We start from the raw sequence: 17238 nt of genomic DNA, 5'->3' as shown, positions 1-17238 counted from the left end.
TTCTTAGTACTCACCTACACTAAAGGGCTGTCAAATTCTTGTTTTACAGCACAACTAACAAACATCTAGGAGACATGCTAAAACCGCCTTTGCCCTTTACTATTTACTTTGCCCCAGAGTCCTTCTCTTTCTAGCAATTTCTAACAAAGATGTCAACATCTAATTTTAAATATGAGTTCCTCTGTAAAGCTTTCCATGCATATTTTCCTGCTCATCACCTTCTCCCAACAATTCTGACTCCATAAACACTCCTTACTGCACATGACAGGCACTCAAATATTTTATGGAGGAATAAATAAATAAAAGAACGTTATGAGTCTAGACAAGAGATTATGTTCAAAATTAAGTGATACAAAATTTGACCCTCCTGGGCTTCCCTGGTGGCGCAGTGGTTGAGAGTCCACCTGCCGATGCAGGGGACACGGGTTCGTGCCCCGGTCCGGGAAGATCCCACATGCCGCGGAGCGGCTGGGCCCGTGAGCCATGGCCACTGTGCCTGCGCGTCCGGAGCCTGTGTTCCGCAACGCGAGAGGCCACAGCAGTGACAGGCCCGCGTACCGCGAAAAAAAAAAAAATTTGACCCTCCTTTGTGAAAAGTACAAAGTAAAATATTAGTCCTATGATTAGTTTTCTAAAGTGTAATAGACAAAATAAAAATACACATTTAAGGTAATGAAAATGTTCTGAAATTAGTGGTGATCGTTGCACACCTCTGTATATAGCTAATATACTGAATATACTAAAAACCTCTCAACTGTACACTTTAAAAGAGTGAATTTTATGGTATTTGAATTGTATCTCAATTAAAATTATATACATTTTATCTAAAACCAGGCTAATCTAATACAGGGCACAATTTAAAGCAACTACTATATATGCAGAAAACCTAATAAATTACTGCTGTTTAACAGATATGCCAAGGAAAGAAAAGCCAAAACCTAAGTAATATCAAACCCATTTTTTTCCTCAACATTTCATTTCAAAACAATTGGAATTTGTGTGAAACAATTTAAAGACTGCTAGGCAAATTAACCATACTGAGCAAGAACAGAGATAACTGTTATTATCTGTATATTTTCTTACTAAAGAACCTACATTAATCAGTTCTATAATTTAATAAAATCTTAGGCCAACAGACCTTAATTAGAATACTTGGATTCACTAACGGTGTTAATAATTCTCCATAAAAATCACTTTACTGAAACTCAAAATTACATCTCCAAAGGACTGTTTCTTAAATAATCTATTAAGTCAGCACACTCATTTCTTTTCTAAACAGAAAACTATCTTTTGGCAGGGAAATTATAATTACAGCTGTAAATTTTAACACTGCCTCTTCTCCTTTTAAGTTGGTTTGTGATAAATACAAGTAAATATAATGACTTCCACCCCTACTTTCACTTTCTAAAATACTGCAGTACCGGAGCTGGAAACAACCTAAGTGTCCATCATCGGATGAATGGATAAAGAAGATGTGGCACATATATATAATGGAATATTACTCAGCCATAAAAAGAAACGAAACTGAGCTATGTGTAATGAGATGGATAGACCTAGAGTCTGTCATACAGAGTGAAGTAAGTCAGAAAGAGAAAGACAAATACCGTATGCTAACACATATATACGGAATTTAAAAAAAAAAATGTCATGAAGAACCTAGGGGTAAAACAGGAATAAAGACACAGACCTACTTGAGAATGGACTTGTGGATATGGGGAGGGGGAAGGGTAAGCTGTGACAAAGCGAAAGAGAGGCATGGACATATATACACTACCAAACGTAAGGTAGATAGATAGTGGGAAGCAGCCGCAGAGCACAGGGAGATCAGCTCGGTGCTTTGTGACCGCCTGGAGGGGTGGGATGGGGAGGGTGGGAGGGAGGGAGATGCATGAGGGAAGGGATGTGGGAACAGATGTATATGTATGACTGATTCACTTTGTTATAAAGCAGAAACTAATAAAAAATAATAATATTTACGAAAAAAATAAATAAATAAATAAATAAAATAAATAAATAAAATACTGCAGTAGAAGAATGACTACACCATTCTGACAACTTACGAAATGACACAGACACAACATGAAGTTGCAAGACAGCAAAACCCAAATTTTTACAGGAAATTTAAAAGAAAATATGCCTTTCCACCATAGACAAAACAAAAATGAGACAGGAAAATCTATTTTAAAATTAATAATGAATGTATTTCTTATAAAACAATCAGGTGATTTCTACTCTAGCCATAAGACAGGCTAAATAGCATAAAGGTCCGTCTACTACAATAAAATAAATCCAGCATAAGATGCCAAGTTTGTTGCACTGTGGCCTCTTAGGAAGTAAGAAAAATCTCCAAGGGTACCCGAAAGAAAAGAAAAAAGAAGGGTGATCTAAGTAGGCGTAGTTGCCCAGAGGGTAAACGTACCAATCCACGGCCTAGGGGTAAAATGGGGCTCTCCCCCAGGAAAGGTGTTACTAACACACCCTAATTCCTGGCAAAGCAAATTCAGAGCTTCCGAAGGAGCACCAATTAGGTTCCAAGTTCAACCACAGATAAAGATGAACAAAATATGAACTTTATAATCAATTGGACAAGTTCTAGAAAAAAGTTCTATTTTTATTAAAAATCACATAAAGCTTATAAAGTAATAGGCAATAATCCAAGGAACACTCTTAAATATGAGTAATGAGGAAGGATTAACCCCCTACCAGATATAAAACAATAATTAAAACTGTTATACTGGCAAATAGAGACCAATGACACAAAGTGCGAAAACAGACCAGACTCAAGTACACATGGAAATTCAGTGTACGGTAAAGGTAGTGTCTCAAATCTGAGGACTAAAAAAACCTTCTTAATAAAAGGGTTGAGACAACTTGCAGCTATTTGGAAAAAGATAAACTTGGATCCACAACTCATATTACACATCATGATAAACTCCAAATGGATCAAATATTTATATATTTAAAATGAAACATAAGGGAATTCCCTAGCAGTCCAGTGGTTATAACTTGAGCTTTCACTGCTGTGGACCTGGGTTCAATCCCTGGCCAGGGAACTAAGATCCGCGGCCAAAAATAATAGTAATAAAAAAATGAAACATTAAAAAACTCCTATTAAAAAATATAAGGAGATCTTTTATAAACTTAGAGTGAAGGCCCTTCTAGTTATATGTCAAATTCTAGAAGCCATAAAAGGAAAGATTTATTAATTAAATTCAGTAAAAAACTAAAGACTTCTGCATGGCAAAATAAAAACTAAGTAAGGCTTAAAAACAAATGACAAACTGGAAAAAAAAATATTCGTCACCCATATTTCAAAGGGCTAAAGAAGCTCTCTTAGTTTCGTACAGGAAAATCCTCCACAATACGCTAACACACTATTTAAGTGGAAAAAACAATGACACAAAACTGTGTGTACAGTATAGTACCATTTATATTTTTTAATTGGGGGGGAGGGATTACTTGCATTTTCTTGTATATATATTTCTGGGAGATATCAAAGGCACTGATGCTGTAGTTTTGTTTCTGGAAGCTTCTTTGCACCAATTTTGGTTCCAAACAACTTGCTCTTATTTATTTTCCAAGTAAGACAATTTCAATACACAGAACAGTTTTTCTTCATTTTGGTTGAGAAATGGTTGTCCTGCTTAGCTAGTTATCATAGTTAGCATGGGGCTGTCAGATGATTGCCTAAAAGGAGACTCCTAAATGGATTTGAGGGGAGAGAAGGGTAATGATGGTAACAATGTTTCATTGTTTCCTTTTTTATCTTTTAAATTCTGAATCATAGGAGTGTATTACCTAATCAAAATAATAGTTGCTAGTCCAATATCCACACTCTTATACACTAAATTTTTTATACAAGTTTTCCATGTCCAAAGTATCTCTTGCTATCTTAATCAGTTTCTGAATTCAGAGAGCAAGTTCAGGGTGAGAGGGATACCTGAAAATCTCTCAAAGACCTAAATGTAAGAGCCAGGACTGTAAAACCCTTAGAAGACAACATAGGGGAAACTCTTCATGATGTTAGATTTGGCAGTGATATCTTGGGTATGACACCAAAGCACGGGCAATAGAAAAAAAAACAGACAAATTGGAGTTCATCAAAACTGAAAACGTCTATGTATCAGGACACTATCAAGAGAGAGGAAAAAGACAACCCACAGAAGGGGAAAAAAAATATTAGCAACTCATATATCTAGACTATATCTAGAACCCTGAAAACTCAGCAACAACAACAAAAAATCCACAATTCAAAAGCAGTCAAAAGACTTAAACAGACATTTCTCCAAGGAAGATATACAAATAGTCAATAAGCTCAAGAAAAGATGCTCAACACCATTAGTCATCAGGGAAATGCAAAGCAAAACCACAGTGAGATACAACTTCATACCCTTTAGGATGGCTATTATTTAAAATACACATACATACACACATACACACACACACAGAAAATAAAAAGCAGTGATGAATGAGGATTTGGAGTAACTGAAACCCCCATGCATTGCTGGTGGGAATATGAAATGGTATAGCTGCCATGGAAAACAGTTTGGCAGTTCCTCAAAAAGATATAGACTTATCATAGGATCCAGCAATACTACTCCTAAGTATATTACCCAAAGGAATAGAATGCAGGAATTCAAACAGATGTCTGTACACCAATGTTCACTGCAGCGTATTTTCCAATAGCCAAAATGTAGAAGCAATCCAAGTGTCCACAGATGATGAATGGATAAACACAAAGTGGTATAAACGTACAATGGAAAATTATTCAGCCCTAAAAAGGAAGGAGTTCTGGTACATGCTACAACATGGATGAACTTGAAGACATTATGCTAAGTGAAATTAGCCAGACACAAAAGGACAAATATTTTATGATTCCACTTATATGAGGTATCTAGAATAGACAATTTCATAGAGACAGAAAGTAGATTATAGGTTACCAGACGCTTAGTGGAGGGGCAATACAGAGTTATTGTTTAATGGTTACAGAATTTCTGTTTGGGGTGATGAGAAGGTTTTGGAAACAGATAGTGGGGATGGTTGCACAACACTGTGAATGGAATTAGTGACACTGAATTGACACTTAAAAATGACCAAAATGGCAAATTCTATATTAATATATTTTACAACAATTTTTAAAAAATTAATAATGTAGGGCTTCCCTGGTGGCACAGTGGTTAAGAATCTGCCTGCAAATGCAGGGGATGCAGGTTCGAGCCCTGGTCTGGGAAGATCCCACATGCCGCGGAGCGGCTAGGCCTGTGAGCCATGGCTGCTGAGCCTGCGCATCTGGAGCCTGTGCTCCGCAACAGGAGAGGCCACAACAGTGAAAGGCCTGCATACTGCAATGAAGAGTGGCCCCCGCTTGCCGCAACTAGAGAAAGCCCTCGCACAAAAACGAAGACCCACCACGGCTAAAAATAAATAAATAAATAAATAAATTTTTTTAAAAAATTAATAATATATCAAAAACCACTAAATTGTACAGTTTAAATGGGTGGATGGTATGATATGTGAGTTATATCTCAATAAAGATATTTAAAAAAATACCCAGACATACTGAGTCAGAACCAATAAGAACGTATCAGGAATTTATACTTCTAATAAATATCTTACACATATATCTTGGTATGTACTTGCAAGTATTCTGTAAGATAGTTTCTTAGAAGTGACACTGCGGAATCAAGGAATTGTCCATTTTTAATTATGACAGATACAAGCAAACTACTCTCAAAAAGTAGGGCATCCGGGATTTCCCTGGTGGCGCAGTGGTTAAGAATCCGCCTGCCAATGCAGGGGACAGGGGTTCGAGCCCTGATCTGGGAAGATCCCACATGCCACGGAGCAACTAAGGCCTAGAGCCCACAAGCCACAACTACTGAAGCCCACGTGCCTAGAGCCCATGCTCCACAACAAAGACAAGCCACCGCAATGAGAAGCCCATGCACTGCAACAAAGAGTCCTTGCTCACTGCAACTAGAGAAAGCTCGAGCACAGCAACGAAGACCCAACACAGCCACAAATAAAAAAATAAAAAAAGTATGGTATCGGGACTTCCCTGGTGGTCCAATGGGTAAGACTCCGTGCTCCCAATGCAGGGGCCCTGGGTTCAATCCCTGGTCGGGGAACTAGATCCCACATGCATGGCGCAACTAAGAGTCTGCATGGCACAACTAAGAGGTCCACATGCCGCAACTAAAAAAGACCCAACGTGCTGCAACTAAGACCAGGCGTGGAGTGAATGAATGAATGAATAAATTTTTTTTTTAAGTACAGTATCAATATACTCCCCAGCAACAGGGCGTGAGAGTGGCTGTTTCCCCTATATTCTTGCCAACACAGAATGTTATGAAATTTTTTAGTTTTGCCAAAATGTAATAAAGATAAATCTCAAAAGTAATTAAAAATAAACCATCTTAAACTTAAACAGTGCTGTATGTCAATTATATCGCAATAAAACTAGGGGAAAATACATTAAAAAAACAAAAATCGGACCCTTAAAATCTATAACTTATATGACATGAAGAGCATCTAATACTTCTCAAAAGAATAAACTAAACTTTAAACTTTAGTTATTAACATGCAAGTTACTAAACTGTGGATTGAAATTTTTAAAAAATAAATGACATATTTGAATCACTATAAATAATAGAATCCATAAGTAAACTAATATAAATTTAACAATCTGTCACGTAATTCAAGAAACACAAAATTTCACTTTTGAACCTGAACTTGAGTTTTGTCATTAAAAATTACATCAACAGTTAACAATGAGTTAGTACTAACCAGGATAGCAAATTATTTTTTCAGAGGGTCTTGTTTTTGCCCTCTCAACGTTGTTGAAAGAAAAGTTCGATTAAGAAATAAAACATATGATCTATATTTCTATGTTTTTACTAGAAATTTAAGGCTTAATATTTGCTTTAAAAGCAGCACTGATGGACTTCCCTGGTGGTGCAGTGGTTAAGAATCCGCCTGCCGGGCCTCCCTGGTGGCGCAGTGGTTGAGAGTCCGCCTGCCGATGCAGGGGATACGGGTTCGTGCCCCGGTCCGGGAGGATCCCATATGCCGCGGAGCGGCTGGGCCCGTGAGCCATGGCCGCTGAGCCTGCGCATCCGGAGCCTGTGCTCCGCAACGGGAGAGGCCACGACAGTGAGAGGCCCGCATACCGCAAAAAAAAAAAAAAAAAAGAATCCGCCTGCCAATGCAGGGGACATGGGTTCAAGCCCTGGTCTGGGAAGATCCCACATGCTGCGGAGCAACTGAGCCCGTGAGCCACAACTACTGAGCCCGCGAGCCACAACTACTGAAGCCTGCGTGCCTAGAGCCCGTGCTCCGCAACAAGAGAAGCCACCGCAATGAGAAGTCCATGCACCGCAAGAAGAGTAGCCCCTGCTCACCACAACTAGAGAAAGCCAGCACACAGCAACGAAGACCCAACACAGCCATAAATGAATGAATGAATGAATGAACGAATGCACGGACAAAAACCCAACTACTTTTTGAAGAATTGGGGGGAAATGTTTTGGTTGCTTTAAAATAAATAAAACAAAACTCCCAAGCTTTCTTAGACTACCAACATGCCTCATAACAGTGCATCTTTCTCTCCTTAGCCACTGATGCTTAATCTTTTTGGAGTCATGAACCCTTTAGAGAAGCTAGTAAGAACTATGTAAAAACGCATCCAAACAAACACAAAATTCTTCACAGACCATCGTATGCTAAGAGCAAGTACAGATAACCAAACCCTTCCAGAGATCCCTTGTAAAGCAATACCTCAGGCTGTAAAAAGAACATTCACAAGAATCTACCACATGCTAACTACTATATATAAATTTAATTCATTTTTTAAATTGAAGTACAGTTGACTTACAATATTGTGTTCATTTCAGGTATACAGCAAACTGATTCAGTTTTTTTTTTCAGATTATATTCCATTATAGGTTATTACAAGATATTGAATATAATTCCCTGCTCTATATAGTAAATCCTTATTGCTTATCTGCTTCATGTATAGTGGTTTGTATCTGTTAATCCCATACTCCTAATTTGTCCCTCTGTCCCTCTCTCTCCCCTTTGGTAACCATAAATTTGTTTTCTATGTCTATGAGTCTGTTTCTGTTATATATAAAGATTCATTTATATTATTTTTAGATTCTACATATAAGTCATACCAAATAATATTTGTCTTTCTCTGACTTACTTCACTAAGTAAAATATTCTCTAGGTCTATCCATGTTGCTGCAAATGGCAATATTTATTTTTTTATGGCTGAGTAATATTCCCCTGTATGTGTATGTGTATATATATATAAGCATATATGTATATATGCATATATACACACACACACACACATCTACATACATACATACGTACACACCACATCTTCTTAGGCCAATCATCTGTTGATTGGTACTTGGGTTGTTATGTCTTGGCTACTGAAATTTAATTCTTCATATATCCATTTAATACAGGCATTAATAGCCCCATGTTATAAATGAGGAAACCACAGCTCAGTTAAGATAAACCAAATTGCCTATGTACAGTTATTAAGCCAGGATGTGAATTTGGTTCTGACTCTAATTCATACTCTTTCCATCATTTATGAAGAACTAATTTAGAGGGCAGAAATACAGTCAACATCCTATGCTAAAGTAACTATTGGAAAAATAAACATCTAAGCCATTACCAACAGTTTTGTAAGTATACAGATAGCTTTCCTGAGGAACCACAAACTATATTCTGCTACAAATAATAAAAGTGGGATATAAACTACTTATATATTAAGAATAAGTATGTACTGTGGGTGAAATCCTTTCAGTACAAAACCTCATTATTAGCACTATTAAAAAAATACTATAGGGGGCTTCCCTGGTGGCGCAGTGGTTGAGAATCTGCCTGCTAATGCAGGGGACACGGGTTCGAGCCCTGGTCTGGGAAGATCCCACATGCCGCGGAGCAACTGGGCCCGTGAGCCACAATTACTGAGCCTGCGCTTCTGGAGCCTGTGCTCCAGCAACAAAAGAGGCCTCGATAGTGAGAGGCCCGCGCACCGCGATGAAGAGTGACCCCCCCGCTTGCCACAACTAGAGAAAGCCCTCACACAGAAGTGAAGAACCAACACAGCCAAAAATAAATAAATAAACAAATGTGGGTTTAAAAAAAAAATTTTTAAATAAAAATAAAAATAAAAATAAATAAGTAAATAAATAAATACTATAGAAAGATTGCTAAAGACAATCATCTCAAAGCCCTTTAAAAATTAGCTGTGCAGGGCTTCCCTGGTGGCACAGTGGTTGAGAGTCCACCTGCCGATGCAGGGGATACGAGTTCGTGCCCCAGTCTGGGAAGATCCCACATGCCACGGAGTGCCTGGGCCCGTGAGCCATGGCCGCTGAGCCTGCGCATCCAGAGCCTGTGCTCCACAACGGGAGAGGCCACAATAGTGAGAGGCCCGTGTACCGCAAAAATAAATAAATAAATAAAAATAAATAAATAAAAATTAGCTGTGCAAGACAAGCTCTAACACTGTCTCAAGTAAAAAGGTCTAGATAAAAATTTTTTTTTTTTTTTTTTTTGCTTTACGCGGGCCTCTCACTGTTGTGGCCTCTCCCATTGCGGAGCACAGGCTCTGGACGCACAGGCTCAGCGGCCATGGCTCACGGGCCCAGCTGCTCCGCAGCATGTGGGATCTTCCCAGACCGGGGCACGAACCCGTGTCCCCTGCATCAGCAGGCGGACTCTCAACCACTGCGCCACCAGGGAAGCCCTAGATAAAAATTTTTTAATCCACCTTTCGAAAATTCTTGAGGTCAGCAGGAATACAACCATCCTGAAAGGTAGGTGGTTTTGTAATCATTTAACATCTTTAAGCCTCAGTTTCTTCTCTATTAATTTGTCTATAGTCACATCGTTAGTAAACAGGAGGGCAAGATTCAACTCTAGGTTTCCTAACTAAAAATCCAATCGATATTCTTTCCACTAGGCCATGTAGGAGCAACAATCTGGATATACCCCATTTAAAATATTTGCCGTAATTTTACAAGTACATACATGGTTATACCATCACTCTCATCTCTGACAAGCCTCAAAGCCTGTTTTGGCTCACAAAACAGACTATTTGGAAATAACATAAAAAGATTAAAATCAAAATTCCTAAAATATGTACGTAGGTTTGATAAAAATTAATAGAGAAATCCAAATATTGTTAATGATCACATATTGTTGGGAATTCTACTTACCCGCTTTGAAGGACAGTGCTCATTCTTTTCATCTGTCATCTTCCCACTTTTAAGTGCTTTCCTTGGGTGCTTGATGGTTGTTTTTATGGCAGGTCGACATACATAGTTCTCCAAGTTCTTTGGAGGTTTTTTAGTTCTCTTAGCCTGAAGGCCAATTTTCAATTTTAAATTTCCCTCTGAAAAGTTTGTTTCTTTCACTGAAAACTGTTGCTGTGCATCAGTCAAACCATCATCTTTCCCTGCTTCGATGGTTCTTTCCCGATTCCACTTGCGAAGGTCCTCTTCCTCCTTTGTGTTGTTCTCTAGCTCTACTTCTCTCTTGCTGACCAGTGTACCAGTACTGATGGCAGAGGGACTCTTTCTTGAAAATCCTTCGGAATCAGAACCCAATCCTAACATAGCAGTACTTCTAGGGTCCATCACAAGTGTATGTTATTGCCAGGGAATCTTATGAAAATTTTACAGAACTGTGTTCCATAAAAAACAGGGATCTCCAAAACTGGCAACCAGCATCTCTTTCTCTGCAGGATAGACCATAACAAAAAATTTATCAGAATAGAGGCAATTATTAACATGAGAAATGGGTATGGGGGAGGAGAACAAGAAGATCAGGAAGAACCAAAAATCAGTTAAAATGGATCAAAATGCAGTTCAAAATAGATTTAAATTCATTTAGTTATAAATAAATTTAAATTTCAGAATAAGTTTATTATTCTCCAGATATCATAAATAAGCTGTAGTGGTATGGTGCAAATCAATGTTTAAGATCCACTGTTCTAACTCAAGCAACAAGCTTCTGCAACTGCCAGTAAAGCAAACACAGTCTAAGATAAAAATATCATATATTTTAACACTCCTCAGTTTCAAAGGAATATATTTCTTACATTTTAGTTAAATAAAATCAATTTCATTGAAGGTAAAGAACCATGTTTTGGGCTGGTTTCAGCACTCCAATACTATTTATAAGAGGTGGTAAGACTTTTTAGGTTAGGACTCTTAGGCTGGAATTATCTCTATTGCTGGTTTACAATTCCACTCTGAATTCATTTACTCATTCATTCATTAAAAAATATTTCTAAACACCTATCATGTGCCAGGCATTGTGCAACACCCTGGAAATACAGTATTCAACAAAACAGATCCAGTTCCTAAATTTACAAGCCTTATACTCTAGTGAGAAAGACAAACATTAAATAATTATATAAATGATTTAGAACAATTGTTATAAAAACTCTAAAAACCAGAAATATATTTTCACACGTTTTCCCAATAGCAAATAGTCAGCTGTCATGCTTCAATCTCCCAAATCTATAAATTATTTTAAAACCAGAACGTAGATTTATTATTTTACAATAGTTGGTACACCTTAACAGAGAATCTGAATAATCCACACAGGGCAACCCCCTTCTCATAAATAAAGATCCTCAGGAAACCATATAGGATTGGCATATAATCTAGTGACTAGAGAATATAAAACCAAAACAAAATAATTCACTATTCTTGAGGACCGACAGACTAGCCTTTATTTCAAGCATATATCCAAATCAAGATCCAGGACCAGTATCTGGAAAAAAAAGAACATCCTATCACTTAGAAAGTTCCATTTATGCAGTAGAATATTTTATAGTTTAAACTATGTGTCTTAAGACTTTTCTTTCCAAAAAGATTATAAGAGTTTCAAAGGCAAAGATCATATGATACAACTTTTACAACTCCTACAAGAAATGTTAAGTAGAATGCATAGTCCAATGACTGGCACACAGCAAGGCTCAACAGAAGGTGCCGACGATTTTATTAGCAGCGCTAGCAGCATTTTAAGTAGTTACTCAACAAATACTGTCCAACTGACTAAACTAAAGTGTATTCCTATTCTATTCATTCACACAAACAGCTGAAAGAGTAATTTTCAAATCAACTGTATATGACAATTATTCTTGCTGTCTACCACTTCATATATTAACACTTCACAATGGCATTCAAGGCTCTTCATAATCTGGCTCTAACTTCTCAAACTAATCTTTCCTTACTTCCCAACACACATCCGCTATGATTTAGTCAATTCAGTTTTCTTCAACTTCCCTGGTGCTCCAGTGGCTAAGACTCCAAGCCCCCAATGCAGGGGCCCTGGGTTTGATCCCTGGTCAGGGAACTAGATCCCACATGCTGCAACTAAGAGTTCGCATACCTCAACAAAGATCCCACGTGCCACAACTAAGACCCCACACAGCGAAATAAATATTTTTTTTAAATTCTGTTTTCTTTACTGTCCCTAACAAATCATGTTCATTTCTGCTTCTGTGCCGTGTGCTTTCTTTCCTTTTAAAAGTAGGAAGTCCTATCTTCCCCACAATGTGTTCACATCCTGAAATTCAAAACTCTGAAAATCAAAAGTTTTCTCCTAACACTCTAGTGACAAAATGTGACCTGACCTGATCTGGATCCATTTTGGTCTTAATTACCACAATTTCTATGAACAGTCATACACTTCAGTGCAGAAGTACTAAAGTGTTTGATTAAGGAATCTTCTTTGCCAGTTCTTCTTTTTTCTCCCCTAACTCTATAAACACTGGAGTGCCCCCAGGGCGTGCTCTTTCCTTTTCTATCTACACTAACTTCCTAAATGACCAGATCCAGTCTTTTGAATTTAAATGCCATCTAACACAGATGATTCAAAAATTTCTATCTCCAGACAAAGACCAGCTGAGACCCCTCCTGGAACTCCAGATTCATATATTTAAATGCCTACTTGACACACTGACTAGATAGTTAATAATTAGGCAGCTTAACATGTCCAAAGTCAATTCACCTTCGCCAAGCTCCCCAAATCTGTTCTTCCCACAGGCTTACTCATCTCAATAAATGAAACTCCAACCAGAAATATTTAGACCAAAAATTTTGAATCATCTGTGATTCCTTTCTTTTTCTAATGCCCCATATGTCCACTTGGTCAGAAAAGTCTTTACCTTCAAAATATATGTGGAACCTATTTCTCACTAATTTGACAGCTACCAATCAGATCCAACTGATAATATCTGCCCTGTACTATTTATTTCAATAACCTCCTGACTGGTTCCTTGTTCCAGCCTTTGTATCTCTTTATAGTCTTCTCAACTCAACAGCAGGGTAATCCTTTTAAAGCCTGTATCATATCATGTCATTCCTCTGCTCAAAAACCCTTTCAATGGCTTCCCATCTCACTCAAAGTGAAAGCCAAAGTCTTTACAATGGTCTAAATTCCCTACAATCCACTCTACTTCTCTTCCATCTCCTACCAGTCTCCCCACTTGGTTCCAAGAAGGGGGGGAGGGGCACAGGTATTCTCCTTCTGTTTTTCAAATTCAACAAAAATACTCCTACCTAAGGGCCTTTGCACTTATTATTCTACCTGACTAGAACACCCTTTCCCCAGGTCACTGCATGGTTTGCTCTGTCACTTCCATCATGTCTTTGCCTAAATAGAACTTACAGAAGAGGCATTCCCTTTACAAAATAGAAAAACACCCATCCCACCTCTTCTCACACTCTATCCTGTTTTATTTCTCCTGTGCTCTTTTCACCATCTGGTGTACAATATATTTATTTATTGTCTACACGCTTCCATTGGAATGTAAAGTCCACATGGAAGTGGATTTTTGTCAATTTGATTCAATTCCAGCATCAAGAACGGTACCCGGCACATAGGTGGTAGTCAATAAATATTTAAATTAACTCCATGCCTTATGTGGGTTACATGTTATTGGCTTCAATTTGTTCCTTTTCCAGTTTTTTCCCTCCTCTTTCTTGTTTCTTAAATTCAAATGCCCATCCAGGGTTTCGTGTAATGGTGAACTGATGGACCTGCCAAATATCTTATTGGTTAGTTATTAAAAGAAATCCTTTTTGGAATAAAGCAAATAATAATTTATACAAAAACAACTACTTTTACATACACTACTCACAAGTACACACATTTTTAAATTTCCCTATAATTTTTTTTTTTTTTTGCGGTACGCGGGCCTCCCACTGTTGTGGTCTTTTCCGTTGCAGAACACAGGCTCCGGACGCGCAGGCTCAGCGGCCATGGCTCAGGGGCCCAGCCGCTCCGCGGCATGTGGGATCCTCCTGGACTGGGGCACGAACCTGCGTCCCCTGCATCGGCAGGAGGACTCTCAACCACTGCGCCACCAGGGAAGCCCTCCCTATAATTTTTGATTTTCATAATGAAAGAATTACAGAAGTCTTAATGTATATTTATAAATATACGAAGTAGAATTTCCGTATTTCTTCCAAAGAACTCAAAGCATTTTTTACCAGCACTTACTCACTCTCAAAACATTCCAGAGAAGGGTTTGGAGAGCATGACTCTTCATTTTAAAAATGGAAAAAACTGAAACCAAGTGACACAGATTATTAAATAATAGCAGAGTATCAATAAACTGAAAAGGAAATTAATTTGAAAATATTGATCACTACCCTAGAAATGTATGTAGGAATAGAGAAATATTACGTTTCCTTAACTTGATCAAGGAGAAAAAAGAATAGTATCCTTAGGGCATATTCTGTGAATTCACTTAGGCAGTAAGACTGGAAAATCATGATTGGCAAACTCCACATACCAAATTTAAGTGTTTCTAGTAAAGATAAATCCAAGTTCTGAAGATACTTCACAACAAAGAATGCTTTTATCTGCTAAGTGTAAACTGCCTGAAAAGCAGTCCCTACAGCAGCTGCCAGACGTTGTTTTTGAATTTTCAAAGCAATGTTCTTTGTGAATGATATTCTTTCAGCTTTTGGAAAGATGTATCTATACGATCTAGGTTTTCCATCCAGGGGCAAGGATGCTATGTTGTTACACAACTTATTCTGGTTCCTACTATAATACATTCAATTTAAAACACAGTTGCAAGGAGAAACACAGAACTAAGAATGCTAGAATTTCTTCATTCATGCTCAAAGAGGCAAATTCAACATTCATCTCACGTGCAACTTTGAGATTTACATTTTCAAACCATTGAAACAATCCAAAACAGTCTAGCCCAAATTCAAGACGTGCAACTTTGGGATTTACATTTTCAAACCATTGAAACAATCCAAAACAGTCTAGCCCAAATTCAAGGGAAACTAACATTAATCTACAGCATGAAGCCCTTTTTCCCAGATCATTTTAGCTATGAACAAACTTTTTAGAAAATTGCTAATTACAGTTGACCCTTGAACAACAAGGGTTTGAACTGCACAGGTCCACTTAAATGAAGATTTCTTCAATAGTAAACACTACAGTACTACATGATTTGCAGTTGGTTGAATCCACAGACGTGGAGGAACCGCATATACAGAGGGCTGACTATGTGGGTTTTCGATGGCTTGGAGGGTCAGCGCCCCTAACCCCCGTTTTGTTCAAGGGTCAACTGTATATATTTTCTAAGTACTACAAATATTGAGTCCTTACAGTGGGTTTAGCATTAGCAATTTAAAAATAATAAAAATACCAAAGTTTTCCTGAGCTCTTAATATGTGCAAAACTCTATGCTAAAAGTTTTATACAGATTATCTCATTTTAAGCCTCACAATCAACATGAGGTAGTTACTATTATTCTTCTCTTTTTAGAGATGAAAAGGCAAGTTAACAGCCAACAAAAGGTAGAATCTAGGTCTGCCTGGCTCCTCTTAAACACTATGTTATTCTGCCTCCTAAAGATCATTTTTAGTCCTGATCATATTACTCCTCTCTGCTACATTTGGCATATTTGATATTTGAAACTCTCACCTGGCTGCTATGATCACACATTCTACTGGCTCTCCAACTACCTCTCTAACCAGTCCACCATTTCCTTTATGGATTCATCATTCTTAATCTATCCCTTCATCCATTCAATAAATATTTTCACAGTCTCTAAATATGTTTTGAGAATTGTGATACCCACTGTAGATATAGTCATAAGTAATACAAATATAGTCCTTGGTGTCATGAACTTCAAATTTAGCAGGGGAGACAAATGAATGACTGATCATACAAATATATATAACTTCTAATAAATGTGAAGGTACTACTATGTGAGGTAGTATATCAAGGAAACTTGGAGGGATGGGGAACATATCTTAGAAAAACATGTAACTATAAGCTGAGACCCAGTACGAGCAGGGAATAGCCAGGCAAAATGTGGAGGTGAAAATGATCCAAAAATAGGGAACAGTGGGTGTAAAAACTCCCTGAGACTATAAAGGTTAACAGTAGGTAAACCAAATGAAGAACAGCACAATACGAAAATGGAATGTTCAACGAAAATAGCTTGCAGAAGGTCTTGTTGGCCTACATGAAAGATATGGAATTCAAAAAGAAGCTCTGAAAAGGAGAGTAATGATACAATTTACATTTTAAGAAAATTTCTCTGGTTGCTGTGGAAGAATGATTAGAAAAATAGTAAAAGTTGATTCTGGAATAAGTCATAAGATTGACAGATTAGGGTAGTAGCACTGGAAATTCTTTAAGAATGGATGGATTAAGAGATACTTTAGAGGTATAATAGATATGATTTGTCAATAAGAAGTAGGAGGGGAGGGAAATAAAATATGAAGACTTGAGCAATCATATAATTGTATGGTGGTACCATTCAGACACTCCTTAAATATTTATTAAGTGCCCATTATGTAACAGAAACTTACATAGCACTGCAAAAAAACACAAAAATCCTGCCCTCATGGGGCTAGCATTCTATAAGTTGTTTTCCAGAATGACACAGAAGGGGAGATCAAGACTTCAGTAATAAACGTGTTTAATTTTAGATGCCTGTGAAACATTTAAGTAGAAAGGTCAAGTAGACAGATGGAAATATAGGCACATGATATATACAGAAGGAGGCAGTATGACAATATATGAACATAAAATAAAAGTTTTATAAGTTTTAGTTTTAAGTTGGTAAGAAAGGTAATTTATCTTATTAACTTTCCCTAATACGTAAAAATAACATTTTTTTTTTTGGATAAGTACATATCTAAAATTACCACAATGCAGACTAAA

General features: G+C 37.5%; 1 protein-coding gene across 6 annotated transcripts in view; it reads right to left on the bottom strand.

Moving 5' to 3' along the window:
• Window positions 1-17238, bottom strand: part of ASH1L (ASH1 like histone lysine methyltransferase) — a 218158-nt gene that overhangs the window by 179992 nt on the left and 20928 nt on the right. For all 6 annotated transcript variants that reach the window (XM_081219400.1, XM_081219399.1, XM_081219401.1 and 3 more), the window contains one exon: window positions 10242-10762. In XM_081219400.1, coding sequence (XP_081075526.1) covers window positions 10242-10661 — 420 coding nt within the window. In that variant the 5' untranslated portion in view covers window positions 10662-10762. The remainder of the gene's footprint in view (window positions 1-10241; window positions 10763-17238) is intronic.

The sequence above is a fragment of the Mesoplodon bidens genome, assembly GCF_964165515.1.
Source record: "Mesoplodon bidens genome assembly, chromosome: 2".
NCBI classification, from domain to species: Eukaryota; Metazoa; Chordata; class Mammalia; order Artiodactyla; family Ziphiidae; genus Mesoplodon; species Mesoplodon bidens.
The sequence above is the reverse complement of the archived record's forward strand: the minus strand, read 5'-3'. Positions and strand labels throughout refer to the sequence as shown.